The sequence below is a fragment of the Anser cygnoides genome, chromosome 34, assembly GCF_040182565.1.
Source record: "Anser cygnoides isolate HZ-2024a breed goose chromosome 34, Taihu_goose_T2T_genome, whole genome shotgun sequence".
NCBI classification, from domain to species: domain Eukaryota; kingdom Metazoa; phylum Chordata; class Aves; order Anseriformes; family Anatidae; genus Anser; species Anser cygnoides.
Window position 1 is genome coordinate 1,145,889 of NC_089906.1, and position 27,230 is coordinate 1,173,118.

Here is a 27,230-nt window from a genome sequence, read left to right on the forward strand (position 1 = left end):
TTGCCTCCGCCGCCTCCCACGCTCGGGGGGGGGCACGGGGGGGGTCAAGGGGGGCATTGGGGTCGGGGGGGCACTGGGGGGGAAGGGGGGCGGCAACACCCCCAAAACCGCCGGGATTCGCCCCAAAAGCGGCAGGAATGAAAGCGCCGAAAACGTGGAAATGGGGATATTTATTTGGGGGGGGGGACCCCGCTGAAAACACTGAAAAGGAAGAAAAACAAAAAACAAAACAAAAAAAGAACAGCAACAAAAAATCCCTAAAACGGCCCCAAAACGGGGTGGGGGGGGCACACTGAGCCCCCCCCCCCAAGATGTCAGCGGCCCCTAGAGCACGATCCAGGTGTAGCGCTCGTTGTCCGCCAGCACCTTCAGCGAGCAGCCTGGGGGCAACAGGGGGGGGGGGGTTGAGGGGGGGCAGGATAAGGACCCCCCCCCGGACCCCCCGGGTGTCCCCAGCCCCCGGGACCCCCGGACCTTTGTGCAGCGCCTCGTTGGTCATCCTGTTGACGTAGCGGCCGCTGCTCTCGGGGACGAGCCACTTCATCACCATGTCCACGCAGCCCTTGCGGTACGAGCTCCAGACGCTGCCGCTGGGGGGGGGGGGCAAAATATTAGTGGGGGGGGGCAATTATTAGGGTGTGGGGGCAATTATTAATGTGTGGGGTGGTAAATGTTAGTGGGGTGAAAAAAAATGGGGGTACGGAGGGTTAAAAATGAGCGTAGGGAGGTAAAAATGGGGGGAGAAAAGGGGTGGGGGGAGAAATGAGTGGGGGGTAAAAAAAGTGCGGGGGGGTAAAAATGAGTGTGGGTGGGGGGAAATGGGCATGAGGGGGGTAAAAATGAGTGTGGGTGGGGGAAATGGGCATGAGGGGGGGTAAAAAAATGGGTGTGGGGGTAAAAAATGGGTGTGGGGGGTAAAAAATAGGCCTGAGGGGTTAAAAAATAAGGGGGGGCAACACAGCCCCCTGAACCCCCCTTGTAGCCCCAATCCCACCTCCACCCCCCCATTACCAGCAGTGATGCCCCCCCTCAAATTTTGCCCCCCCCCAGCACCTGCCCCAGCCCCCCCCCCAAATTTTTGCCTCCCCCCCCCAGTTTTTGCCCCCCGCACCTGGTCTGCCCCTTGACCTCGGCGAGCTCCCCGACGCTGACGGTGGCGAAGGTGCCGGTGTTGAGGTCCCAGGCCACCTTCAGGCTCGTGTGGCAGCTCTTGGGCCTGCGGGGGGGGGGGGGCGGCTGAGCCGGGGGGGCCGCACAACGCTGGGGGGGGGGCACACAACGCGGGGGGGGGTCACAAGCCCCGGGGGGGGGGCGATTTGGGGCTCACCGCAGCTGCCCCTCCTCGTCGGGCGAGGGGAAGGCGAGCAGCAGCAGCCCGATGTTGATGATGACCTGGTTGGTCTCGGGGCACACCTGGGGGAGTGGGGGGGGGGGGGATTTTTTTTTAGGGGGGGGCCCACGGGGGTGGGGCACCCCCCGGCCCCCTCCCCACCTCGAGGATGACGATGTCGTAGTCGCTGAAGGAGCAGAACTGGCGGGCCCAGGCGGCGTCGTTGCGGATCACCTCGTTGATGACGTACTCGAAGTCCAGCGTCAGCTGCTCCACCGTCAGGTACTGCCCCTGGGGGGCACCGCGTCACCCCACAACCCCCACCAGGTTTTTTTGGGGGGGGGGCCCCCCCTTTATTCCCCAGCCCCCACCTGAGCGACCGCCCGCTCCCGCAGCGGCTTCAGGCTGCGGCCCCGCAGGTCGGTGACGACGAAGGGCAGCGAGATTTTGTCGTCCTCCAGCTCTGCGGGGAAAAATGGGGTCACGGGGGGGGGCCGCCATCGCCCCCCCCACCCCACCCCCGTGCTGGGGGCCCCGTCCCCGCCGCCCCCTCACCGTCCTGGGGCTCGGCGGGCTCGCCGTGCTGCAGCACGTAGCGCAGCTTGGTGTAGTTGACGTAGGCCGGCTCGCCGGGGGGCTCTCGGCGCCGCGGGGGCTGGCGCGGGGGGACCCCACCGACGCCGCTCCCGGGGGCTGCGGTCACCCTGCGGTGAGGGGGGGGGCGGGGGCGGCGCCCCGATCCGGCGGGGGGGCGCAGGGGGCGAGGGGGAGCGCGGTGGGTGCTGGAAGCCGGCGGCCGGGCCTGATTCTTCCTCCTCCTCCTCCTCCTCCTCCTCCTCCTCCTCGCCGGGGGGGCCGGCGCCTTGCCCCCCCTGCGCCCTGCGGAAGATGTCGGCCACGAACTCTTTGGCTTTGGCCACCGCTGGCGACGGCCCCGGGGGCGCCCCGGGGCCGGTTTGGGGGGGCTGCTGCTGCTGCTGCTGGGGGGGGGGGGGGGCGGCGGCGGGGCCAGCCCGCGGCTCCCCGACTCCTCCGGCCGCGCGGGGCCGCATCCTGCCCGGCGGGGGCGCTGGCGGCGGCGGGCGCCGCTCGTAGAGGATCTGCCGGGCGCCGGGGTCGCCTGTGGGAGGAGCGGGATGGGAGCCTCGGGGTGGGGTTGAGGGGTTTGGGGGGATCAGAGGGGGTCCGGGGGGTGGTTTTTTTTTTTTGGGGGGGGGGGGGGGCGTAAGCGTACCGGCGGCGTGCACGGAGACGGCGCAGGCGACGAGGAGTAGCTGGTGTTGAGCAGCACCACCTGGTCCTTCTTGAGCTGGAAGGCGGGCTGGAAGGTGGGGAAGGGGTACACCACCTGGTACTTGGTGTGCAGCAGGAAGCCGTGCCGCAGGCAGTGCGCCGCCGCCTCCCCTGCGGGCACCCGCACGCCTCAGCGCCCGGCACCGCCCCCCCGGCACCGGGAATTGGGGGGGGGGGTGTACGGCAACGGGGGGGGGGGCGCATGGCACCGGGGGGCGCACGGCACTGGGGAGGAGGGAATGGTGCGGGGATTGGGGGGAGCAGCACCGGGATTAGGGGGGACAGCACCGGGATTGGGGGGGCATGGTGCGGGGACTGGGGGGCACGACACCGGGGGGCACGGTGTGGGGATTGGGGGGGACAGCACCAGGATCAGGGGGGACAGCACTGGGATGGGGGGGCACGGGGTGCTGGGACTCGGGGGGGACAGCACCGCGGGGGAGCATGGTGCGGGGATTGGGGGGGGACAGCACGGGGATGGGGGGGGACACAGCACCAGGACTGGGGGGCACAGCACCAGGGGGGACACGGTGCGGAGATTGAGGGGACATGGTGCTGGGACTGGGGAGGGACACAGCACTGGGATCGGGAGGGGGGGACTCAGCACCGGGGGGGACACGGTGCCGGGATTGGGGAGGGGCTCAGCTCACCGGGGTGGGCGAGGGCCACGGCGCGGCAGCCGGGGCAGTGGCGGCGGGGGGCACGGCCACGGCGCTGATGTAGATGTCGCGGTGATTCTCGTCGCTCATCATCATCATGTTCACCAGCAGCCCGTTGGCCGAGCGCGTGCTGCGGGGGGGCGGGCATGAGACCATGGCACAGCCCCCAGGACCCCCCCAGGGGTTTTGGGCCCCCCCCGGGGGCTTTTTGTCCCCCCCCGGGGCTCACTTGAAGCCGAAGACGATGACCTTGGAGGCGTCGCTGGGCCACTCGCAGACGGTCAGGTACAGGTCGCTGTAAATCTCCTCGTCCTGGAAGAGGCGCACCTGCCGCACCTGGGGGGACGGGGGCCGTCTGTCCCGCCCGGTGGCGCCAGGCGGACGGACGGACGGCCCCGGGGGGGCGCGGGGGGGCGCTACCAGCTTGAGCTTGCTGTGGACGTTGAACTCCCACCAGTAGAGGTGGTAGATGTAGAAGGAGAAGTCGTCGTCGCCGCTGCTGCTGGTGTAGGACAGGACGAAGCGGCCGCACTTGGAGAAGCCCAGGAAGATGTGCCTGGGGGGGGGGGGATGTGAAATGGGGGGGGGGGGTCACGGGGATCGGGGGGGGGGAATGGAAACGGGGGGGGGGGTGGGAACAAGGGGGACGCACGGAAGTGCAGGGGGACGTGGAAATGGGGGGGCAACAGGGAAACGGGGGGACAGGTGGGAAGTGAGGGAAGGGGGGATGGGGGAAATGGGGGGGGTCATGGGGATTGGGGGGGAATGGAAATGGGGGGGGCGTGGAAACAAGGGGGGAGACACGGAAATGCAGGGGGACGTGAAAATGGGGGGGTCACGGGGATCGGGGGGACGCAGTGGGAAGTGAGGGAAGGGGGGGATGGGGAAATGGGGGGGGCACATGGATGTGGGGGGGCATAGAAACAGGGGAGGCACAGATTGGGGGGCACAGGAAGGGGTGACAGAAACGGGGGGGGGACATGAAAATGGGGGGGACACAGAAGGAGGAGATACAAAACCAGGAGTAAGACACGGGGAAATGGGGGGACGTAAAAAGGGGGGGACATGGAAACAGGAGTGGTACATACAGAAAGGGGGGGGCACGTGGAAATGGGGGGGGCACAGAAATGAGGGGGCACAGAAATGGGGGGGCACAGAAATGGGGGGAATGGGGGGGTAACAGAAACAAGGGGGGCATTGGAAGGGGGTGGGACACATGGAAACGGGGGGACACAGGGGGCAGCTCCAGCCCCACCCCCATGCCGGGGGGGGGGGGGGTCACCCCCGCGCCCCCCCTCACCCCGCGCACAGCAGGTCCTCGTCCACGATGCTCTTCAGCGAGACGCAGACGCGGGGGGCAGCTTGCGGAACAGCCGGGGGGAGAGCTGCCCGCTGAGCTGGGGGCGGGGGGGGCGGGGGGGGCGTCACGGGGCTGCCCCCCCCAGGTCACCCCCAGGTCATGCCCCCCTTTGCCCCCTGCTCCCCCTCCCCTCCCCTTTTACCCCCCCTTACACCCCCCAGCCCCTTCCCCCTCAGCCCCCCGCCCTCTGACCCCTCCCCCCTTTAACCCCCCGCCCCCCTTGTCCCCCTCCCCTTCCCCCCTCCCCCCACAGACCCCCCTTCTGCCCCCCGCCCCCCTCAGACCCTCCCCCACCCCCCTTCCTCCCCCCCTCAGCCCCCAGCCCCCCCCCAGGCCCCCCTTGGCCCCCTCCCCAGCCCCCCCCCCCCTCAGCCCCCCCCCCGCCCCCCTCAGCCCCCCCAGCCCCCTCCCCTCCCCCCACTCTCCCCCCCGCCCCCCCAGGCCTCCCCTCACCCCCTCCCGCCCCCCCCAGGCCTCCCCTCAGCCCCCCCGCCCCCCCCGCCCCGCTGACCCGCACGCGCTCCAGCTGCCTCACGACGTGGTCGCGGCGGCCCCTTGGGCCCGGCCCCCCGAGGAGCCGCCGCCCGCCGCCGCCCCCGGGCCGCGCTTCCCGGGCCGCCCCGCTCCGATTTCGAGCTGGGCGCCATTTTCCCCCGGCCCCCTCCGCTTCCGGAGCCCGCCGACGACGGCCCGCCCACGCCGCGCGCCTATTGGCCGCCGCTCCGCCGCCCGCGCCTCTCATTGGGCGGCGCGGCGGCGCGAGGCGGGTCCCCCACATCCCATTGGTCCGGCGCGGCCGTCGGTCGCCGCCGCGCTCCGCCCCGGCGGGGCGGGACGGCCAATGAGAGCTCGGCGCCGCGGCCCGCCTCGAGGGCGCGCGGGCTGTGATTGGGCCGCCCTGACGCCCGTCAGTACCCGGCCCGTTGCTATGGAGAAGAAGCACCGGCGGGTGCCGGCCCCTGAGGAGGGGGCGGGGCGCGTTACCACGGCAACGGAGGGGCCGTTGCCAAGGCGACGGGCCGGTGGCTGCGGCCTAGCGCCGGGCCTGGAGCCTGCGGGCGGGCCCCGAGCGGGGCCGCCGGGCCCGGGGCCCCCCAGCCCGGCCCCCCCGGGGCCACCGGGCCCGGTCCCCCCTCAGCCCCCGGGCCTGGGCCCTGCTGAGGGCCACGCCCCCACCGTGCCCCCTGCGGCCCCCCATTAGAAGCACCCCCGGGGGTAACAGAGAGCCCAGGCGCCGCCGTCTTGTTAAAAACTTTATAGATTTGTGAGAAAGCACGAAATAAACCCGAAACCCAAGAAAATAAACCCAAGAAAATGAATCCCAGAGACCCGTTGCACAGCCCGGCCGCCCGCTCCGCTTCCCAGGGCCCCCCAGGGCCAGGCACTTGTGGGGGGGGGGTGGGGGCGGCCGGGGAAACGCTTTGGTGTGCAAAAAAAGGGGGAAAAGGGGAAAAAAGGGAGCTCAAAGTGCATGGGGGGGGGGGCGGCAGCAGCGCCCCCCGCCCCCGGGAGCAGCGGGATCGGAGGGGGGACGTAGCAGCTGCGATCCCGCGGGGCCCCGCGCTGATTGTCACCGCACGGCCGGGGGGGCACGGCCCCCGGGGGTCAGCGGCGCAGCTTCTGCAGCTGGAAGAGAAGAGGGGGGGTTGGGGCGGGCATTGGGGGGGGGCACGGGGACCCCCCCAAAAGGACGAGCCGCCCCCACCTCGCTCTCCACCAGGTTCCTCTTGTACAGCGCCTCCTTGGCCGCCTCCTGCCCCGAGAGAGACGGGGGTCAGGGGGAGCACGGCCCCCCCCCCGACCCCAAAGCAGGGGGGTAAGGGGGTATAATAGGGGGTAATGGGGGGTAACGGGGGTAATGGGGGGGCACGGGGGTAATGGGGGATAAGGGGGGGTAATTAGGGGGCACGGGGGTAATGGGGGATAAGGGGGGTAATTAGGGGGGCACGGGGGTAATGGGGGATAAGGGGGGTAATTAGGGGGCACGGGGGTAATGGGGGATAAGGGGGGTAATTGGGGCGGGGGCACAGGGGGTATAATGGGGTATAACAGGGGGTAACTCGGGTTGTTGGGGGGTAACTGGGGGTAATTAGGGGGCACAGGAGTAATGGGGTATAATGGGGTATAATGGGGGTAATTGGGGGGTAATTGGGGGTAATTAATTGGGGGCGTGCGGGGGCTGCCTCACCCGGTTGCCCTCGGTGCCCAGGCGCCGCGCGGTCTCGGTGTAGAGCTGCAGGTAGCGCTCCAGCTGGGCCACGTACTCTAAAAAACGGGGGGAAAAAAGGAGAAAAAGGAGCAAGGGGAAGGGACGGGGCTGAGGGGGGTCTCTGCCCGCAGCCCCCCCCCCGGCCCCCTCCTCACCTTTGCGGAAGGCGGGGCCCCTGCGCTGCAGCTGGGCGAGCAGCCGCTGCCCGCGCCGCGCCAGCTCCTGCTGCTGCTCCTGCAGCTCCGCCGGCACCGGGCGCTGCGCCTGCCGGTACGCCTGCACCTGGGGGGGGCACCGGCTCAGAGCCCCCCGTGGGGGGGGGGTGGGACCCCCAGAGGTGCCCCCCGCGCGCCAACAGGGTGTGGGACCCCCGCTCAGAGTGCCCGCACCGGAGTGTGGGACCCCCGTCAGAACCCCCCACCCCAATAGGGCACGGGACCCCCATCAGAGCCCCCCACCGCAGTGTGGGACCCCCATCAGAGCCCCCCACCAGTGTGTGGGACCCCCATCAGAGCCCCCACCCCAATAGGGCACGGGACCCCCATCAGAGCCCACCCACCAGTGTGTGGGACCCCCCATCAGAGCCCCCCCCACCCCAATAGGGCACGGGACCCCCATCAGAGCCCCCCACTGCAGCGTGGGACCCCCGTCAGAGCCCCCCCACCCCAATAGGGCACGGGACCCCCATCAGAGCCCCCACTGCAGCGTGGGACCCCCATCAGTGCCCCCCACACCACGATGGGGCACAAGACCCCTGTCAAAGCCCCCCACTGGTGTGTGGGACCCCCATCAGAACCCCCCACCCCAACGAGGTGTGGGACCCCCATCAGAGCCCCCCACTGCAGTGTGGGACCCCCTCAGAGCCTCCCACCCCCAACATGGGGGGGGGGGAGGTCTGAGCCCCCCCCCCGCCAAGCTCCAGGGCCCCAGCCCCAAACCCGTGGGGTCTGAACCCAAAGCGGAGGGGGGGGGGGCTCTGCAGCCCCCCCGACACCATGGCGGGGGCGGGGGGGGCACCGCTCACCTTCCTCTCCAGCTTCTCCCGGTCGAAGGCCAGCAGGTTGAGGCTGGGCAGCACGGGGGGGGCTTGCTGCAGGGGGGGGGGGGGATAATGGGGGGTGGGTGAGGCTGGGGGGGGCGAGGTCCCACGCTCCCAGGGAGGAAGAGGAGGAGGAAGAAGAGGAGGAGGAGGAAGCGAAGAGCCGGGACAGCGGCGGTGAACGGCCCCGACCCCCCCCGGGGACACCGTGCGGGCGGGGGGGGGCTCGGAACCCGCTGTCGGGGGGGCGGGACCCCAAAAACTCACCCGTTGTTCGCATCCCTCCCGGGAACGGCGGCCGGGGCGGGCTTGGGGACGGCGACCTGCGGGGATGGGGGGGGGGAAATTTTGGGGAGGAGGGGGGGGGATTCCTCCCCGTGGCCCCCAGCGGATCGGGGGGTGTGTGTGTGTTGGGGGGGGGGGAACGAGGGACGCCACGGCCCCTACCGGCTCCACGACCAGCCAGCGCTCCGTCCTCGCCTCCAGCTGCGGGGGGCCCAGGGGGTCCCGCAGGCGCACGACCACCTCCAGCTTCCCTCCGGTGGGCCGGCGGCCGTCCAGCAGCTGGGGGGGGACACAGGGTCACGGTGACACCGGGACGTGTCCCCCCCCCCCAAAAGGGCGGCCCCGCGCTCACCTCGAGGATCTCCCGCAGCTCGCACGACGTCTCCAGGGCCTCGAGCTTCAGCTGCGCCGTGCCGAGGACGCGGTCGGGCTTGAAGAGCCCCCTGGGGACGTTGTGGGGGGGGGGGCTGCGCTCGGATCACCGCCCGCGAGCCCCCCCCAAGGGTCCTGGGGGTGTGGGGGGGGGGCGGTGGGTGCCCCCATCCCCCGGGGCCGTGGTTCTCACCCCTTGTGCGCCACCTCGAAGCGGATGCCCTTGGCCTGCAGCACGCGCCGGAGCCCGCGGTGCGCGCGGTTGATGTGCAGCTTGAACCGCTCCCCAAATTCTGCCGGGGGGGGGCAGCAGGATGAAGCCCCCCCCGCCCGGGACGCCCACGGCCCTCGGCCTGAGCCCCCCCAGTCAGCGGGGAGGGGATCCCCCAGTGCCACCCCCCCGCCACGGTGCTTACCGGGACAGTCGGTGTTCTTCACCACGGCGGTCTTATCCTTCTGCGCTTCGTCCTGAGGAGGAGGAGGAGGAGGAGGAGGAGGAGGAGGAAGGCTCAGCGCCCAGCCCCTGCGGCCGGGGGGGGGGGGGGGGCACGGGGGGGGTCCCGGACTCACCGCGGTGGGGTACGGGAACTCGAAGCGCACGAACGCGTCCAGGTCGTTGGGGGCCACCCCTGGCGGGGGGGCACAGAGCGGCGGCGTCGAGCAAAGCCCGGTGCCCCCCCCCCCCCGCCCCCGGGGGTCCTGAGGGTGCTGAGCTGCCCCCCCCGCCCCCTCCCCCTCACTCACCGGGGGGGCCGGGAGGTTGATGCCTCTCACCACGCACAGCACCAGGTCGCTGCTGCTCAGCTCGGGGAAGATCCTGGGGGGGGGGCACCCCGTGAGCCCCCGACCGCGGTGAATTCCGGCAGCCCCCCCCCCCCGCGGCCGTACTTGACGGTGCTGAAGGTGCGCTGCTCGTAGCGGTGCCGGGGGGGGCAACCCCCCCGCGTGGGCGCGCTTCAGGGTCTCCATGCTCTGCCTGCAGCTCTCGGCCAGCCGCTCGAACCTGAAAGGGGGGGGGGGTGATGGGGGTGTCCTAACCCCCCCGGCAGTGCCGAGCTCCCCGGGGGCTGTGCTGGCCCCGGGGGCGCGATCCTGGCCCCCCCCCCGGGGTGTAATCCTGCCCCCCCCCCCCCGGCACTCACTTGGTGATCTCGGTGATGTTCCCCAGGCGAGCGAACTGCCGCGAGTGCTCCACGCACATCTGGGGGGGGGGGGTACACGAGTGGGGGGGGGCCATGGGTGATGGCCCCCCCAACCCCCCCGCCCCGTTCGGGCGCTGGGTTTGCTCAGCCCGGAGCTCCCTCCCCCCGCCGCAGCCCCATTTTCAGCACAATCGGCCCCAATTTCTGCCGGGACCCAGAGCCGCAGCCCCAGGGGGAGGGGGCTGCCCCGGGTGTCCCCCCCCGGGGGAAGGGGCTGCCCCCGGGTGCCCCCCCCACTGCCACGCAGGCCCCCCGGTCCTCAGTCCCCCCCCCGTGTGGGACCACCCAGCCCCGTTTTGTGGCTACGAGCCCCCTCCTTCGCCCCCCCCCCCCCCCCCCCCCCAGGTGAGGGTGGGGGGGCGAGGCTGGGGCCAAGCCGCAGCAGCCCCCGGGGGTCCCGCACCAGGGTGTGCAGCCCCCCGGGGGTCTGGGGGTCCCAGGTTGGGTCGTGCAGCCCCCGGGAGTCCCACACGGGGCCATGCAGCCCCCCGGGGGTCCCACACGGGGCCATGCAGCCCACCCGGGGGTCCTGTGCCAGCCCATGCAGCCCCCCCAGGGGTCCTGCAGGTTGGGCCATGAAGCCCCCCCAGGGGTCCTGCACCAGGATGTGCCCCCCCTGGGGGTCCCAGGTTGGGTTGTGCAGCTCCTGGGGGTCCCACACCGCGCTGTGCAGCCCCCCGGGGGTCCTGTGCTGGGGTGTGCAGCCCCCCCGGGGTCCCACACGGGGCCGTGCCGCCCTGGGGGTCCTGTGCCAGCCCGTGCAGCCCCCCAGGGGTCCCAGGCTGGGCCATGAAGCCCCCCAGGGGTCCTGCACCAGGGTGTGCCCCCCCGGGGGTCCCAGGTTGGGCAATGCAGCCCCCAGGGGTCCTGTGCTGGGCTGCGCAGCCCCCCCGGGGGTCCCACACGGGGCCGTGCCGCCCTGGGGGCCCCCGACCAGCCCGTGCAGCCCCCCCCACGAGGGGGGGTCTCACCCCAGCCCCCCCCCCTCACCTCGTGCTGCTGCCGGAGCAGCCCCGCGAGCTCCCGGTACTGCCTCAGCGCCTCGGGGGGCCGCGGGGGCCGCGGAGCTGCGGCAGCGCGAAGTCCTCCTCGCTCACCGGCGCCTCGGGGACCTGCGGGACGGGGACGGAAACCGGGGGGGGGGGGGCTCAGCTCCGGGGCGCACCGGGGCTCCGTGGGGGGTCCCCAGCAGGACGGAGCCCCCCCAGATTATGCGGGGGGTGTCGCTGACCTGGGCGATGTCGACGGGGAGCCCCCGGCGCGAGGCCTCCAGGAGGGGGCCCAGCCCCTTGGCGCGGCGCAGCAGCAGCTTGGCGCCCTCCACGTCCCCGGCGCGCTTGGCCCGCAGCGCCGCCTGCGCCAGCTGCCGCCGCCGGCCCTCCAGGAAGGCGAGCTGCTGCTGGGCTGCGGGGCCGGCACCGCACCGTGGGACGCGGCACAGCACCGCACGGGGACCCCACAGCCCCCAGGGGAGCCGCGCAGGATTTGGCCCCTGCCCCCCCCCGGGAGATGGCCGCCATCCCCCCCTCCCTGCTCAGCACCACCGCGGCCTTCCCCGGATTCTAAAACCAAGGGGAATGGCTGAGGGTGGCTCAGTACCCTGGTGGGGGTGTTAATCCCAGCCGGGGGGTGTTAATCCCGTCTGGGGGGTGTTAATCCCATCTGCGGGGTGTTAATCCCAGCCCCCACCCCCTCATGGTGCCTTTGGGGACTGGGGCAGGGGCTGTTAATCCCATCTGGGGGTGTTAATCCCAGCCCCCACCCCCCATGGTACATTTGGGGACTGGGGCAGGGGGTGTTAATCCCATCGGGGGGGGGGGTTAATCCCAGACCGGGGGGGGGTAGTTAATCCCAGCCTCCCACCTCTTGTTGTGGCTTTGGGGCCTGAGGCAGGGGCGTTAATCCCATTTTGGGGGTGTTAATCCCAGCCTCCCACCTCTTGTTGTGGCTCTGGGGGCTGAGGCAGGGGCGTTAATCCCATTTTGGGGGTGTTATTCCCATTTGGGGGGGGGTTAATCCCATCTGGGGGGGGGTAATCCCAGCCTCCCACTTCTTGTTGTGGCTTTGGGGGCTGAGGCAAGGGCGTTAATCCCATTTTGGGGGTGTTAATCCCATCTGGGAGGTGTTAATCCCGTCCTCCCACCTCTTGTTGTGGCTCTGGGGGCTGAGGCAGGGGCGTTAATCCCATTTTGGGGGTGTTATTCCCATTTGGGGGGGGTTAATCCCATCTGGGGGGGTTAATCCCAGCCTCCCACCTCTTGTTGTGGCTTTGGGGGCTGAGGCAAGGGCGTTAATCCCATTTTGGGGGTGTTAATCCCATCTGGGAGGTGTTAATCCCGTCCTCCCACCTCTTGTTGTGGCTCTGGGGGCTGAGGCAGGGGCGTTAATCCCATTTTGGGGGTGTTATTCCCATCTGGGGGCGGGTTAATCCCATTTGGGGGGGTTAATCCCAGCCTCCCACCTCTCGTAGCGTTTTTGGGGTCAGCCTTGGCCGCTCGGGGACGGGTTCGCTGCCGGCGGGGGGCCGCCGAGGACGCTCGCGGCGGTGCCGGCGCCGGCTTGGGCTGGGGGGCGGCGGCTCTCGGAGGGGGCTGCCGAAAGGAGGGGAACAGCACAGGTTGGGGGGGGGGACACGACACCCCCCCCGCGGGACCCCCGGGGGGGCTACGTGGGAGCGAGGGGGCCCCGAGCCCGACCTTCTTCGCCTCCTCTTCGTCCTCCTCTTCCTCGTCAGCCGCCAGCCGCCGGGCGGCCTCCAGCACCCCCGCCAGGCTCTGCCCCCCCCCGGGGGCCCGGCGCCCTGCAGGGGCGGGAAGCCTGGGGGGGGCACGGGGGGGGAGGTGGAATTGGTGGGGGGGGGGGGGGGGGGGGACCCCGAGGCTCTCAGCAGGGGGCAGAAATGCAGGGGGGGGACAGGGGGAAATACCGGGGGGGGAAATAAATAAATAAATACCGGGGGGGGGGGCGGCGGGGGGAATACTGGGGGGGGGGGGGGCAAAGAAAACGGGGGGGGCAGAGCAAATACTGGGAGAGGGCAAATACCTGGGGGGGAACGGGCGGGGAAATACCTGGGGGGGGGGGGGGGGGGACAGGAGAAGTATCTGGGGGGGCACAGGAGGGGGAAATACCTGGGGGGGGCACAGGGGAGGGGAAATACCTGGGGGGGGGGGGGGACAAGGGAGGGGAGATACCTGGGGGGCAGATACCTGGGGGGGGGGAAGGGGGAAATACTGGGGGGGGACCACGGGGGGGCGCAAAACTACCTGGGGGCACGGGCAGCTCGGAGAGGTCGACGGCTTTGCCCGCCCGGTGGGCGCGGATGGCCTCCTGGTATTGCTGGGGGGGGGGGGGGGGCGCACAGCCTCAGCACCCCGGGGGGGGCCGTGCGGGGTCTGGCGCCCCCCCCAGCGAACACACGCCCCCCCCCCCCACCTTGACGATGCGCTCGTGCATCCGGGCCTTGCGGTCGTCGCCCTTGGCCTTGGCCTGCGCAGCGGCGCCCGGTACCGCTCCATGCGCTGCTGCAGCGCCTCCAGCACGTCCCGCGGCGGGGGGGGGCGTCTGGGGTGGGGGGGGGCAGAGGGGAAAGGTCCCACTGCAGTCCCCCCCCCCCCGGTGCCCCCGTCCCGTGGGGGGCGAGGGAGAGCGGTTCCAGGGCTCCTGTACCTGCTGCGGGGGGCGCGGGGCTGGGGGCCGGCGGCTCCTCGGGCGGCTGCTCTGGGGGGGAGGTGTGGGCACCCCGAGACCCCCACGGGGCCATGCCCACCCCCCCCACGGCTAAATCCCCCCCCCCAAGGGTGGCCGCGGCTCTTACCGGGGGCGGCGGCGTTGTCCCGCTGCTCAGCGCCACCGGCGGCCCCCCCCCGCCGCCAGCAGCGCCTCCAGGCTCTGGGGAAGGAGCAGAGGAAGGGCAGAGACCCCCCCCCAAATCCCCCGGGACCCCCCAAATCCCCCAGGGCCCCCCCCCAAATCCTCCCCTGGGGCTCCTCCAACACCCCGGGGCTCCCCATTTGCCCCCCAGGCCCCCCCATTTGCCCCCTGCCCTCCCCCCCCATTTCCCATTTGCCCCCCAGGACTCCCCATTTACCCCCCTGGAACCCCCCCCAACCCCCCCCCCCCCCCCCCCAGGACTCCCTATTTGCCCCCCAAGGGCCCCCCAACTCCCCTGGAGCCCCCCCCCCAACTCCCCCAGGGCTCCCCATTTGCCCCCCAGGCCCCCCCATTTGCCCCCCAGGGCCCCCCAACTCCCCCGGAGCCCCCCCAACTCCCCCAGGGCTCCCCATTTGCCCCCCAGGGCCCCCCAACTCCCCTGGAGCCCCCCCAACTCCCCCAGGGCTCCCCATTTGCCCCCCACCCCCCCCCCATTTGCCCCCCGGGGCCCCCCCAAACTCCCCCGGGGCTCCCCATTTCCCATTTGCCCCCCAGGACTCCCCATTTACCCTCCAAGGGCCGCCCCCAACCCCCCCAGGACTCCCCATTTACCCCCTAGGACCCTCCCCAACCCCCCTGGGACTCCCTATTTCCCCCCAAGAGCCCCCCAAACACCCCCAGGGCCCCCCACCCCCCGTTTTTCCCCCCATATCCAAGACGGGGACCCCCCCCCCACCCCCCCCCCGGGACAGGATGAGCCCCCACCTTGGCGGCGCGCAGGCACTTGGCGGCCAGCTCCAGGTCCCCGCGGCGCTTGGCGCTCAGCGCCGCCGCCCGGTAATCCTGCGGCCGGCCCCGCGGCACCGCCTCGGCACCGGCACCGCCTGCGGGGGGGTCGGGGGGGGTCAGGGGGGCACCGGGACCCCCCGACACGGCACCGGCACGGCACCGCGATGGCACAGCAAGAGCCACGTCCATACCTGGGGGCCGCGGGGTTTCCCTCTGCAGGGCTGCCGGGCGAAGTGGGGGGGTCCTCGGGGGGGTCTCGGGGGTCTTGGGGGTCCGGGGGTGCTGCTGAGGCCGGTGGGGGCTTCGGGGTGCCCCCCCCAGGGCCACCGGCGGGGGGATTTGGTCCTCGTCGATGTCCTGGCCCCGGCGGACGGCGGCCAGCAGAGCCTCGAGCGTCTGCAAAAATGGGGGGGGGGAACGGAGGGGGGCGTCGGAGACCCCCGAGAACACGGCCCCAAAGTTGGGCTCGGGGGGGTCCCCAAAGCTACAAATGCTGCGACCCCCCCGCCCCGGTGTGGGGGCACGAAGCCCTGCAGCCTCGCAGGGGGAACCCGAAAGCAGCGCCCGGAGCACGAGGGAAGTTTAATAAATAAATAAATAAAAAAGCAGCACCCGGAACGCAAAAAAAAAGTTAAAAAAAAACAAAAACAAACAAAAGCGGCGCCCAGAACACGACAAAATTTAAATAAACCCCAAAAACAGCACCCAGAACACAGAAAAAGTTAAAAATAAAAACAAAAAAAAACCCAAAAGCAGCGCCCAAAACGCGAGGAAATTACACCGAACCCCGAGGTCCCCCAGCTCGCCGATGGCTTTCGGCAGGGCCGCGTCCTTGCCCTGAGCCCCCCGTCCCTAACGAGGTCTCCGGGTTAATTAACGACCCCCCCGGCCACCCAACCCCGTTAATTAGGGCAAGACCTTTGCCGTAAAACCCCACGGGCCTCGAGCATCCCTGCGGGGCTCTGGGGGCCCGGCGCGGATTTAAGTGAAAACCCCCAGATTTTGGGACCGTGGCCGAGCCCCCGCCGGGGCTTTTAGGGTGGGTTTGGGGTTTTTAGGGTCGGGCAGGGCTCTGGGGGGGGGACACCCCGGCCCCCCACTCACCTTCAGGCCCCTCTCGTAGCGCCGCAGCCTGGCGCCGTCCCCGGCCTCCCGGGCGCTGCCGGCGGCCGCCCGGTACAGGCTCGCCCGCGCCGCCAGCATCACCTCCAGCCCCGAGCCCCCGGGGGGGCCGCCTGCGGGGACGGGAACGGGGCTGGGACACGGGGGGGACACAGGGGGGCGGCCCCGGGGTCCCCGTGTGGGATTTGTTGGGTTCCAGGCCCCAAGTGCCCCCGCAAAGGTGAAAAACCCGATGGAAAAGGCAGAAAATGACCCGAAATGGGCACGGGGTTTTCTTGGGAATGGGGCTGGGACATGGGGGGGGACACGGGGGGCGGCCCTGGGGTCCCCGTGTGGGATTTGTTGGGTTCCAGGCCCAAAGTGCCCCCGCAGGAAGGTCAGGAACCCAATGGAAAAGGCACAAAACGACCCAAAATGGGCTTGGGGTTTTCCCAAAGGGAGCTGGGGTCAGGAACCCGATGGAAAAGGCAGAAAATGACCCAAAATGGGCTCGGGGTTTTCTCGGGAATGGGGCTGGGCACGGGGGGGATACGGGGTGGGGTGGCCCCGGGGTCCCCGTGTGGGATTTGTTGGGTTCCAGGCCCAAAGTGCCCCCGCAGGGGTCAGGAACCCAATGAAAAAGGCACAAAATGACCCAAAACGGGTTCGGGGTTTTCCCCAAGGGAGCTGGGGTCACAAACCCCATGGAAAAGGCACAAAACAACCCACAATGGGCTCGGGGTTTTCCCCGCGGAGGGACGGGGACGATCGCCACCCCGGTCCCGGGGTGCTCTGATGCAGGTTGGGGGGCGGCAGGAAGGGTTAAAATTGCTAAAAAACAGGATTGGGGGAGAATCCCTAAAAACAGGCAATTTGGGGCCGGCTCCTCCGGGGCCGAATTGGCCAAATCCCCGCGTTTTGCCCCCATTTTGTCCTCCCGAGGCGAGGCAGGCAGGAAAGGAGAATTTCTGCTCCCTGCCCGGCAGCGTTTTGGGTCAGAATCGGGGTTTTTTTCCCCGGGGGGGGGGGGGCACAACATGAAATTGGGGTGGGGGAGACGGCGCCGAACCTTCCGGGGGGCTCCGGGGTGGGGGCGCCGCCGTCCTCCCCGCTGAGCACCTCCTGCAGCTCCGCCTGCGAACGGGGGGGGGGCTCGTTAGGGGTTAATTAAAGGGGGGGGGCACAGGTTGGAGGGGGGGAGCCTCCTCACCATCAGGTCTTCGTCTTCTTCATCCTCCTCATCCTCATCCTCCTCGTCCTCGGGGTCCCGCATGCAGAGCGCCGCCATCCTCTCGATGGCCTCCATGGGCAGCGGGGCTGGAGGAACGATTTTGGGGCTTTTTCTCCCCAAATTTGGGCCGGTTTGGGGGAAAAAAACGGCTTGGGGGGGTTGGAAAAGAGTTGGGGGGGGGGAACAGCCACGGGGGGGGGGGGGGGAAAACAGGCCGGGGGGGGGGGGCATTTGCTCACCTCTCCCCGGGGGCTTCGCCTCCAGCTCCGGGCACGGCTCCGGCACCAAACCCAGCTGGGGGGCGAGGGGGGCCCCGTTAGCCCCGGGGGGTCCCCAGGGGGGCCTTGGGGGGTCCCCAGGGGGTCCGTCCCCCCCCCCCCCGCACCCACCTGCCTGGCGGTGCCGCGGCCCCGCGGGCTCGGGGCGCTGCTCATGGGTCCTCGCGGTGCTGGGGGGGGGCAGCGGGGTTTTGGGGGGGGGGTGCAGGGGGGTAGAGCCCCTCCCTGGCCTCCCCCTCTGCTGGGGGTCAGCTTTGGGACCCCCCCCCCCAGTGGGCTCCAGGAGCCCCCCACCCTGTAGCCCCCCCCCCAAAGCACCCCCAAGACGCTGCCTCCTGCCCCTGACACCCCCCCCCCAACAAATTTACCCCCCCCCAAACACCCCCAGCCACTGCCCCCAGCCCCCCACCAAGGAATTTACCCCCCTTGACCCCCCCGGACCCCTGCCCAATGGGCTTACCCCCCCCAAAACCCCCCCAAGACGCTGCCTCCTGCCCCCAGCCCCCCCCCAAAAGACCCCCCGAGCACCCCCTCCAAGGAATTTACCCCCCCAGCCCCCCCCAACGGATTTACCCCCCCAAAACCCCCTCCCAGACACTGCCTCCTGCCCCCAGCCCCCCCCCCCCCCAAAGAGATTTACCCCCCCCCCAAACCCCCTCGGCACCCCCCCGCCCGGGGATTTACCCCCTCCCAGCCCCCCCCAATGGTTTTACCCCCACCCCCCCCCCCCGGCCCCCCTCCCCAATGGATTTACCCCCCAGAACCCCCCAAGACGTTGCCTCCTGCCCCCGAACCCCCCCAAAGGGAATTTACCCCCCAGCCCACTGCCCCCAGTCCCCCCCCATGGATTTACCCCCCCAGCCCCCCCCCCAATGGATTTTACCCCCCCCGGTCCCCCGCCCAATGGCTTTACCCCCCCAAAACCCCCTCCCTGACGCTGCCTCCTGCCCCCAGCCCCCCCCCCCCAAGGGGATTTACGCCCCCCCCAGCCCCCCCCCATATTTATTTACCCCCCAAACCCCCCGGCCCCCCCTTTCCCCTCCCCCGCTCACTTCCTGCTCCTGTCCCCAGCCCGCCGCGCTTTACGGCGCCGCTGTCGCAAAAGCGCCGCCCCCGCTCGGCTTTGCGACACCCGCGGGGACTACGACTCCCAGCACCACCCGCGGCGGCGCGCGGCGCATGCGCGGAGGGGGGCCTGGCGCCGAAAAGGCGGGAAAAGGGTGTGGCGGGGGCGAAAATCGCCGGGTTTGGCCCCAAAACGCCCCGGGGGAGGGGCCGGGCGGGGCGGGCCGGGGGGCGGGAGGCGGGGCCCCGGGGGGTTCAGGGATGGGGGAGGGGAGGGAGGGGAGGGGAGGGAGGGAGGGGAGGGGAGGGAGGGGAGGGAGGAGGGGAGGGAGGGGAGGGAGGGGAGGGGAGGGGAGGGGAGGGGAGGGGAGGGAGGGGAGGGGAGGGGAGGGGAAGGGAGGAGGGGAAAAAAAGGGGAAGGGAAGGGACAGGGACAGGGGAGGGGAAGGGAAGGGAAAGGGGGAGGGACAGGGACAGGGGAGGGGAGGGGAGGGGAAGGGACAGGGACAGGGGAGGGGAAGGGAAGGGAAAGGGAGGGGAAGGGACAGGGACAGGGACAGGGGAGGGGAAGGGATGGGGAGGGAAGGGAAAAGGGGAGGGGAAGGGACAAGGACAGAGGAGAGGAAGGGACGGGGAGGGGAAGGGCAGAGGAGGGGGAGGGTAAAGGAAGGGAAGGGGAATGGGGAGGGTAATGAAAGGGGAGGGGAAGGGGAAACAAAGGGGAGGGGAAGGGGAGGGAGGGGAAAGGGGTAAGGAAAGGGGAAAGGAAAAAGGAAGGGGAAATGGGGAGGGGCAGGGGCAGGAAAAGGGAAGGGGAGGGGAAGGGAAGGGAGAGGAGGGCAAAGGGAAGGAAAAGGGGAAAGGGGAGGGGAAGGGGTAAGGGAAGGGGAAGGGGAGGGGAAGGGGAAATGGGGAGGGGAGGGGAAGGAGAAAGGGGAAGGGCAGGGGAGGGGAAGGGGAAGGAAAAGGGGGAGGACAGGGACTGGGGGGGTGCGGCCCGGTGACCCCGCTCCGTCCCCCAGCGATGCCCAAGCGCTGCAGTGAGGGCCCGCCAGGTACCGGCCCCGCCCCAAAAACGGCCCCAAAACCCCCGTTTGTAACCAAAACGGCCCCCAAACCCCCACTTTTATCCAAAACAGCCCTAAAACTCCCATTTGTAACCAAAACGACCCCACAACCCCCACTTTTATCCAAAACGACCCCAAAACTCCCATTTGTAACCAGAACGACCCCCAGACTCCCACTTGGAACCAAAACAGCCCCCAAAACCCCCGTTTTTAACCAAAACGACCCCAAAGTCCCCCCCTACCTACCCCGCTGCGTCCTCGCCCGGTGCCGGCAGCCTCGGAGGGACCCGGCGGGGCGAAAACCCCCAAAACAGCCCCAAAATGTGGGCACGGCGCTGCCGTTGGGGGCCGGGCGGATCGGGGCAACCGTCCCCGGCCGAAGGTCGCCCGCCGCCGCCCGCGCTTTATGGCCCCGAGCGCCGCGCCGTGGCAGCCCCAAAATCCCCGTTTTTTCCCCCAAAATAACGCCCAGGGCCTTGCCCCCAGCCCCAAATTCCCGGCCCCGATTTTTGGGGTCCCCCCCGGTGATTTCTCCCCGCAGACGGCGGCGGCCCCGCGGCCAAGCAGAGCCCCCGGGAGGACGCCGGCGGCGCGGGGACGGCGGCACCGGGTGCAGGATGGGACCTGCCCCGGGAAGGGCTGAGCACCGGCACCGGCGGTGCTGAGCCCACCACGAGGTGACGGGGACGGGGACGGGGACGGGGGCGAGGCCGGCGGCCTCCACCGAGGCCTGATTTTGGCGTTTTTCAGCCCAAAATGCGTGGGGACGGCGGCACCGGGTGCAGGATGGGACCTGTCCCAGGAAGGGCTGAGCACCGGCACCGGTGGTGCTGAGCCCACCACGAGGTGACGGGGACGGGGACGGGGACGGGGGGCGAGGACGGGGGCTCCGCGGAGGACTGATTTTGGCGTTTTTCAGCCCAAAATGCGTGGGGACGGCGGCCACGGAGCACGGCCACGGAGCCCAGCAGGTGAGGCTGCCCCGCCCCCCCCGGGGTGAAATGGGGTAAAAACGGGGGAATTTGGCACCACGGGTGGCTCACGGTTGTAGGAAGGAGCCGACGGCGGCGAGCGGGGTCCGGATGCCGGCTCAGCACCGGAGCTCAGCGCCGCGGGGACGCCAGCGCCGCCGGGCAGCACCCGGGCACCCGGGGACCCCCACGGGGGGCTCTGCCCTGCGCCGGGGGGCACCGCGGGCACCAGCACCAGCACCGGTACCAGCACCAGCAGCAGCACTGGTACCAGCACCGGCATTGACCCCAGCACCAGCACTGAGCCCAGCACCGGCACCGGCAGTAGCCCCAGCGCCAGTACCAGTACCGGCACTGACACCAGCACCAGTGCCAGCACCGGCACAAGCACCAGCACCGATGCCAGAACCAGCACCAGCATTGACCCCAGCACCAGCACTGACCCCAGCACCGGCACCGGCACTGGCCCCAGCACCACTACCAGTACTGGCACTGACACCAGCACCAGTGCCAGCACCGGCACAAGCACCAGCACCGATGCCAGAACCAGCACCAGCACCAGCAATGATCCCAGCACCACCACCGGCACCAGCACCAGCATTGACCCCAGCACCAGCACCAATGCCAGCACCAGCACTGACCCCAGCGCCGGTACCAGTACTGACACTGACCCCAGCACTGGCACCGACACCAGCACCGAAACCAGCACCAGTGCCAGCACCAGCACCACCACCGGCACCAGCACCAGTACCAGCACTGACCCCAGCACCACCACCGGCACCGATGCCAGCACCAGTACTGGCACCAGCACTAGCAATGACCCCAGCACCACCACTGGCACCACCACCGGCACCAGCAATGGCACCGGTACCAGCACTGGCATGAGCACCAGCACCGATACCAGCACCGATACCAGCACCACCACCACCACCAGTACCAGCACTGACCCCAGCACCACCGGCACCAGCACCGACACCAGCATTGACCCCAGCACCACCACCAGCACCAATACCAGCACCAGCACCACCAGCACTGACACCAGCATGAACACCACCACCAGCACCAGCACCTACCCCAGCATCGACACCAGCACCACCAGCACCACCACCAGCACCGGCACCGACCCCAGCATCGACACCAGCACCACCAGCACCACCAGCACCACCACCAGCACCAGCACCTACCCCAGCATCGACACCAGCACCACCAGCACCACCACCAGCACCAGCACCGGCAGCCCCCAGCCCCCAGAGACTCCCGGACGCCACTGCACCGAGGCAGACGGCGGCACCGCCACTGGTGCTGAGCGCCCGAGCGGGGCCGTGGAGCCGAGCGGGAGCCCGGCGGAGGTCTGGGGGCGCTGCCCGCCCCCGGGGGTCCCACAGGGGGGCCAGGAGGAGGCCAAGGAGCTCAGGGACCCAGGACCCCGGGGTGCTGCGGTGCTGGGGGGGGCACGGCGGAGGCAGAGCCGCGGCCCCCCGGTGCGGTGAGGGACACCCCAAACGCCGACGGCGCGGTGCCCCCGCAGGTAACGCACCCCAAAACACCCCGGGGGGGACGCGGCGACCCCCGCGCCGCCTCGAGCCCCCCCAAAACCCCTCCTGGTGTCCCCGCCCCCCCCAGACACCCCCCACCGGGCCACGGGATGCTGCAGGATGCGGCCACCCCCCAGCGCTCAGCAGCACCGCGCCGCGGGCACAGCCTGGGTAAGGGGCACCGCGCGCTGCCGGGCCAAAAATGCTTGTTTTAACCCCAAAACGTGGCCCCCAGTGCTCTCCTCACCCCCCCCCCCCGGTCCTCCCCCCCAGGGTCCCGGAGCCCCCACCCGGGGAGGACGCAACCGACGTCGTCCGCGGCCTCATCCTGGAGCTCTCCAACCTCAAGTAAGGGGGGGGCAAACCCGAATCACCCCCATTTTGGGGGGGGGACAAACCCCATTGCCCCCCATTTTTTGGGGGGGAAAACCCCATCACCCCCATGTTGGGGGGCAATCCCACCTCACCCCCATTTTTGGGAGGGGAAAACCCACATCGCCCCCGTTTTGGGGGGCAAACCCATGACGCCCCCATTTTTTTTGGGGGAAAACCCACATTGCCTCCGTTTTGGGGGGGGAGGGAACCCACATCATCCCCATTTTTTTTGGGGGGGGGGGGAACCCCTGATGCCCCCATCTGGGGGGAGGGAACCCACATCACCCCTGTTTTGGGGGGACCAATCCCACCTCACCCCCATTTTTTGGGGGGGCAAACCCATGACACCCCCATTTTGGGGGGGGGGGGCAATCCCACCTCATCCCCATTTTTTGGGGGGGGCAAACCCCATCGCCGCCCCCCCCCCAGCAAAACCTCCGCAAATCCCCTGGGGGGGTCCCACCCATGGGTGCTGAGCCCCCCCCCCCAAAGGGCTCCCCCCCCCCCCCCCCAAGCCCTTGGGATGCCGGGGGGGTCCCGGTGGGGGGGGGGGTCCCTGCCTGCCCTCCCCCCCATGAGCCCCCCCCGCAGCCGCCTGGCCATGGGGGCCCACCGGGAGCTGGGGGCGCTGCGGGGGCTGCGGCAGCGCCGGAGGAGCCGGAGGAGGAGCGCGAAGGAGCCGGGATGAAGGCCACCGAGGGCGTTTATTGGGGGGGGGGGGGGCACGAGACAACGGGGATAAAAATGGCAAACAATGGGGGATAACAATGGGGGGTAACAATGGGGGACAATGGGGAGTAACGGGGGTAACGATGGGGAGTAACGATGGGGGATAATGGGGGTAATCGGGGAATAACTGGGGATAATGGGGGAAAAACGGGGGAAAACCAGGGAATAATGGGGAAAAACAGGAAGAATGGGAACAATGGGGGGGTAACAATGGGGGATAACAATGGGGGATAATGGGGGAATAACACTGGGGAATAATGGGGGACAATGGGGAAGTAACCGGGGAATAATGGGGAATAATGGGGAATAACTGGGAAATAACTGGGAGTAATGGGGGAGAATGGGGGATAACAATGGGGAGAATGGGGCATAACAATGGGGAAGAATGGGGGGAAATGGGGGAATAATGGGAATGTCCCTGCGGGACCCCGCACCCAATAAAGTGACCTCACAACAAAGTGACCGAATTTGGCAGACGCGAGCGCGGCGCCGCCACCGCCCCGCACCCCGAAACCGTCCTGAGAACCCAACCGGGGCCGGCCCCGAACTGCGGGGTTTGGCCCCAAACTGCGGGGTTTGGCCCCAAACTGCGGGGTTTGGCCCCAAACTGCGGGGTTTGGCCCCAAACGTCCCCAAACCGTGGGGCTCAGCCCCAAACCATGAACGTCCCCAAATGTCCCCAAACCGGGACCGGCCCCAAACCACGGGGTTTGGCCCCAAACTGTGGGGTTTGGCCCCAAACTGCAGGGTTTATCCCCAAACCGTGGGGCTCAGCCCCAAACCATGAACGTCCCTGAACCCTAAATGTCCCCAAAACGTGGGGTTTGGCCCCAAACTGCGGGGTTCATCCCCAAACCCCAAATGTCCCCGAACGTCCCCAAACCATTGATGTCCCTGAACTGCAAACATCCCAAAACATCCCCAAACGTGGGGTTTGTCCCCAAACTGCAAACAAATTTTGGGGGAAAAAGGGTGTAAAACCGGGACGCCCACACCACGAATGACCAAAAACCCCCAATTTTTTGGGGGAAAAGCAGTGCAAAACCGGGACTCCTGCACCACAAACGACCCAAAACCCCAATTTTGGGGGGGAAAAATGGTGTAAAACCAAACCACTGACCACAAACGACTAAAACCCCCACATTTAGGGGGAAAAACAGTGTAAAACCGGGACACCTACACCACCAACGCCCAAAAACCCCCAAATTTTTTGGGGAAAAACGGTGTAAAACTGGGACGCACGAACGCACCAATTTTGGGGGGGAAAAACAAACCCGTGCCACAAACAACCCCAAGCCACAAATTTTTGGGGAAAAACGGTGTAAAACCAGGACACCTGCACCACAAACGACCAAAAACCCCAATTTTGGGGGGAAAAAATGGTGTAAAACCGGGCCACCCATGCCACAAACAACCCAAAACTCCAAATTTTGGGGGAAAAATGGTATAAAAACGTGATGCCCACACCATCAATGCCCAAAAACCCCCAAATATTTTGGGGAAAAACGGTGTAAAACCGGGATGCCCGCACCACAAACGACCCCAAGCCCCAGATTTTTGGGGGAAAAACAGTGTAAAACTGGGATCCCGCACCACAAACGACCCAAAAGCCCCAGATTTTGGGGGGAAAAGCAGTGTAAAACCAGGGCCACACACCACAAATGACCCCAAGCCCCAAATTTTGGGGGAAAAAAGCGGTGTAAAACTGGGACTCCCGCACCACAAACGACCCCAAGCCCCAAATTTTGGGGGAAAAAAACGGTATAAAAGCGTGACGCCCTACGTCCGCGGCGCGGTGCCGGCGTAGACGGAGACGTACCCGCGGGGGGTGCGGGGGCAGAAGCGCCGGGTGTGCGCGCGGTCGCGCGTGGCGCCGCACTGGGGGCAGACGTAGCGGCGCAGCACCGGGCACAGGATGCGGCCCCGCGCGTCCCGCAGCCGGTGCGCGCCGTACACGTGCCGCGCCTCGCCGTTGCGCTGGCAGAAGGCGCAGCGCGGAGCGGCGGCGCTGGGCGGCGCTGGGCGGGTCGCGGCGGCGCTGGGTGGTGCTGGGCGGGTCGTGGTGGTGCTGGTGGTGCTGGTGGTGGTGCTGGTCATGGTGCTGGGTGGTGCTGGGCGGGTCATGGTGGTGCTGGTGGTGGTGCTGGTCATGGTGCTGGGTGGTGCTGGGCGGGTCGTGGTGGTGCTGGTGGTGCTGGTGGTGCTGGTGGTGGTGCTGGTGGTGGTGCTGGTCATGGTGCTGGGTGGTGCTGGGCGGGTTGCGGCGGCGCTGGGTGGTGCTGGGCGGGTCGTGGTGGTGCTGGTGGTGCTGGTGGTGCTGGTGGTGGTGCTGGTTGTGGTGCTGGTCATGGTGCTGGGCGGTGCTGGGCGGGTCGTGGCGGTGCTGGGTGGTGCTGGGGGGGTCGTGGCGGTCCTGGTGGTGGTGGGTGCCGTCGCGACGGATGGTGCCGGTGTCGCGACGGGCGGTGCTGTCGCGACGGGCGCCGCTCGGCGCCGCTCCTGCAGCAGCCCGGCCAGCGCGGCCACCAGCCCCAGGTAGTCGGCCCACACCTCGAAGGCGGCGCTGGGGTGCGGCGCTGGGGTGCTGCGCCGTGGCGCCGCGGTGCTGGGCCCAATCCCAATGCCGTGCTCCATCGCGGTGCCGCGCTGCGCCGTGGTGCTGTGCCATGGTGTTGTGGTGCTGTGCTCCATCGTGGTGCCATGCTGCGTCGTGGTGCTGTGCCGTGGTGCCGTGGTGCTGTGCTCCATCATGGTGCTGTGCCGTGGTGCCATGGTGCCATGCTCCATGCCATGCTCCATGGTGGTGCTGTGCCGTGGTGCCGTGGTGCCATGCTCCATGGTGGTGCTGTGCCATGGTGTAGTGGTGCTGTGCTCCATCGTGGTGCCATGCTGCGTCGTGGTGCTGTGCCGTGGTGCCGTGGTGCCATGCTCCATGGTGGTGCTGTGCCGTGGTGTTGTGGTGCTGTGCTCCATCACGGTGCCATGCTGCGTCGTGGTGCTGTGCCGTGGTGCCTGGTGCCACGTGCCGTGCTCCATGGTGGTGCTGTGCCGTGGTGCCGTGGTGCCGTGCTCCATGGTGGTGCTGTGCCGTGGTGTCATGGTGCTGTGCTCCGTGGTGGTGCCACGCTCCATCGTGGTGCTATGCCGTGGTGCCGTGGTGCTGTGCTCCATGGTGGTGCTGTGCCATGGCGCCATGGTGCTGTGCTCCATGGTGGTGCTGTGCCGTGGTGCCATGGTGCTGTGCTCCATGGTGGTGCTATGCCGTGGTGCCGTGGTGCTGTGCTCCATGCCACGCTGCGTTGTGGTGCTGTGCCGTGGTGCCGTGGTGCCACGCTCCATGCTGTGCTCCACCGTGGTGCTGTGCCGTGGTGCCGTGGTGCTGAGCTCCATCCTGGTGCTGAGCCGTGGTGTCACCGCGCCGCGCTCCGTGGTGGTGCTGAGCCCCGTGGTGGTGCTGAGCCCCATGGTGGTGCTGAGCTCCATCGTGGTGCTGAGCCCCGTGGTGGTGCTGAGCCCCGCGGTGGTGCTGAGCCGCGGTGGTGCTGAGCTCCCTGCCGCCGAGGCCGAGCCCACCCCCGGCCGGAGCCGCTGCGTCTGCCCCGGGGGCTGGGGGCGGCTGCGGCCCCTCCTCCCCCTGCCCTTCCTCCTCCTCCTCCTCCTCCTCCCCCTCCTCATCCTCCTCTTCCTCTCCTCCTCCTCCCCCTCCTCATCTTCCTCCTCCTCCTCCTCCTCCCCATCCTCACCTCCAGGACCCGTAGGTAGAGGACACCCCCCCCCCCCCAGCACCCATGGGCGCACAACCCCCCCCCCCAGCACCCATAGGCACAGGACGTGTCCCCCTAGCACCCATGGGTGCGCAACAGCCCCCGGCACCCATAGGGGCAGGATACGCCTCCCCCAGCACCCGTGGGTGCATGGTGCCCCCCCACCTCCAGCATCCACAGGGACAGGACATGGCCCCCCCCAGCACCCATGGGTGCATAACCCCCCCCCCTAGCACCCGTAAGCACAGGATGTGTCCCCCCAGCACCCATGGGTGCTTGGTGCCCCCCCCTCCAGTATCTGCAGGGACAGGACATGGCCCCCCCCAGCACCCATGGGTGCACAACCCACCCCCCATAGTACCCATAGGGGCATGGCACTCCCCCCAGCACCCATGGGCGCAGGACATGGCCCCCCAGCACCCATGGGTGCGCAACAGCCCCCTCCCCCGGCACCCATAGGGGCAGGATACGCCTCCCCCAGCACCCATGGGTGCATGGTGCCCCCACCTCCAGCATCCACAGGGACAGGACATGGCCCCCCCCAGCACCCATGGGTGCATAACCCCCCCCCCAGCACCCATAGGCACAGGACGTGTCCCCTCAGCACCCATGGGTGCTTGGTGCCCCCCCTCCAGTATCTGCACGGACAGGACATGCCCCCCCCAGCACCCATGGGTACACATCCCCACCCCCCACAGCACCCATA

The 27,230-nt window shown here is 69.2% G+C and overlaps 4 protein-coding genes across 5 annotated transcripts; 1 reads left to right on the forward strand and 3 right to left on the reverse strand.

Moving 5' to 3' along the window:
• Window positions 1-151: 151 nt before the first annotated feature.
• DCAF15 (DDB1 and CUL4 associated factor 15) lies at window positions 152-5,304 on the reverse strand. Its single transcript, XM_066986448.1, is given in 15 exon segments — window positions 152-380; window positions 475-590; window positions 1,112-1,216; window positions 1,328-1,413; window positions 1,493-1,621; window positions 1,702-1,793; window positions 1,886-2,450; window positions 2,565-2,651; window positions 3,274-3,412; window positions 3,512-3,618; window positions 3,703-3,838; window positions 4,583-4,634; window positions 4,637-4,679; window positions 5,154-5,244; window positions 5,246-5,304. Coding segments are annotated over 15 exon segments (1,848 nt in total). The 5' UTR covers window positions 5,290-5,304; the 3' UTR covers window positions 152-324.
• Window positions 5,305-6,112: 808 nt separating this feature from the next.
• CC2D1A (coiled-coil and C2 domain containing 1A) lies at window positions 6,113-19,698 on the reverse strand. The gene is given in 31 exon segments (XM_066986405.1): window positions 6,113-6,268; window positions 6,348-6,395; window positions 6,831-6,907; window positions 7,007-7,133; window positions 7,876-7,941; window positions 8,158-8,454; window positions 8,528-8,618; window positions 8,741-8,840; window positions 8,964-9,015; window positions 9,118-9,176; window positions 9,288-9,364; window positions 9,436-9,468; window positions 9,470-9,550; window positions 9,690-9,748; window positions 10,740-10,816; window positions 10,819-10,861; window positions 10,981-11,153; window positions 12,211-12,532; window positions 12,535-12,566; window positions 13,013-13,085; window positions 13,182-13,249; window positions 13,252-13,310; window positions 13,600-13,637; window positions 14,385-14,503; window positions 14,600-14,804; window positions 15,513-15,817; window positions 16,547-16,643; window positions 16,720-16,826; window positions 16,980-17,034; window positions 17,130-17,188; window positions 19,397-19,698. Coding segments are annotated over 30 exon segments (3,006 nt in total). The 5' UTR covers window positions 17,175-17,188; window positions 19,397-19,698; the 3' UTR covers window positions 6,113-6,247.
• On the forward strand, window positions 18,953-23,406 carry LOC125181699 (putative per-hexamer repeat protein 5). Of its 2 annotated transcripts, XM_066986449.1 has the most exons (8): window positions 18,953-19,138; window positions 19,692-19,827; window positions 19,901-19,996; window positions 20,070-20,121; window positions 20,202-21,649; window positions 21,745-21,827; window positions 21,930-22,004; window positions 22,623-23,406. In XM_066986449.1, exons 1-5 carry the CDS (start codon window positions 19,108-19,110, stop codon window positions 21,609-21,611), a joined length of 1,725 nt encoding a protein of 574 aa, XP_066842550.1. In that variant the 5' UTR covers window positions 18,953-19,107; the 3' UTR covers window positions 21,612-21,649; window positions 21,745-21,827; window positions 21,930-22,004; window positions 22,623-23,406. The 2 variants fall into 2 exon arrangements, with proteins under 2 accessions (XP_066842550.1, XP_066842551.1); XM_066986450.1 differs by lacking the exon at window positions 19,901-19,996.
• Window positions 23,407-24,421: 1,015 nt separating this feature from the next.
• On the reverse strand, window positions 24,422-25,767 carry NANOS3 (nanos C2HC-type zinc finger 3). The gene has a single exon (XM_066986467.1). It carries the CDS (start codon window positions 25,731-25,733, stop codon window positions 24,540-24,542), a length of 1,194 nt encoding a protein of 397 aa, XP_066842568.1. The 5' UTR covers window positions 25,734-25,767; the 3' UTR covers window positions 24,422-24,539.
• Window positions 25,768-27,230: the final 1,463 nt, after the last annotated feature.

What these genes read in the sequence shown, in the direction of transcription:
- LOC125181699 (XM_066986449.1), top strand. Translation starts at nt 19,108, where the DNA reads ATGCCCAAGCGCTGCAGTGAGGGCCCGCCAG. An exon ending in GGTGCTGAGCCCACCACGAG is followed by an intron (nt 19,997 to 20,069) that starts GTGACGGGGACG and finishes GGCGTTTTTCAG; the next exon opens with CCCAAAATGCGTGGGGACGG. An exon ending in ACGGCCACGGAGCCCAGCAG is followed by an intron (nt 20,122 to 20,201) that starts GTGAGGCTGCCC and finishes TCACGGTTGTAG; the next exon opens with GAAGGAGCCGACGGCGGCGA.
- NANOS3 (XM_066986467.1), bottom strand. Translation starts at nt 25,733, where the DNA reads ATGGAGCACAGCACCACAACACCACGGCACAGCACCACCATGGAGCAT.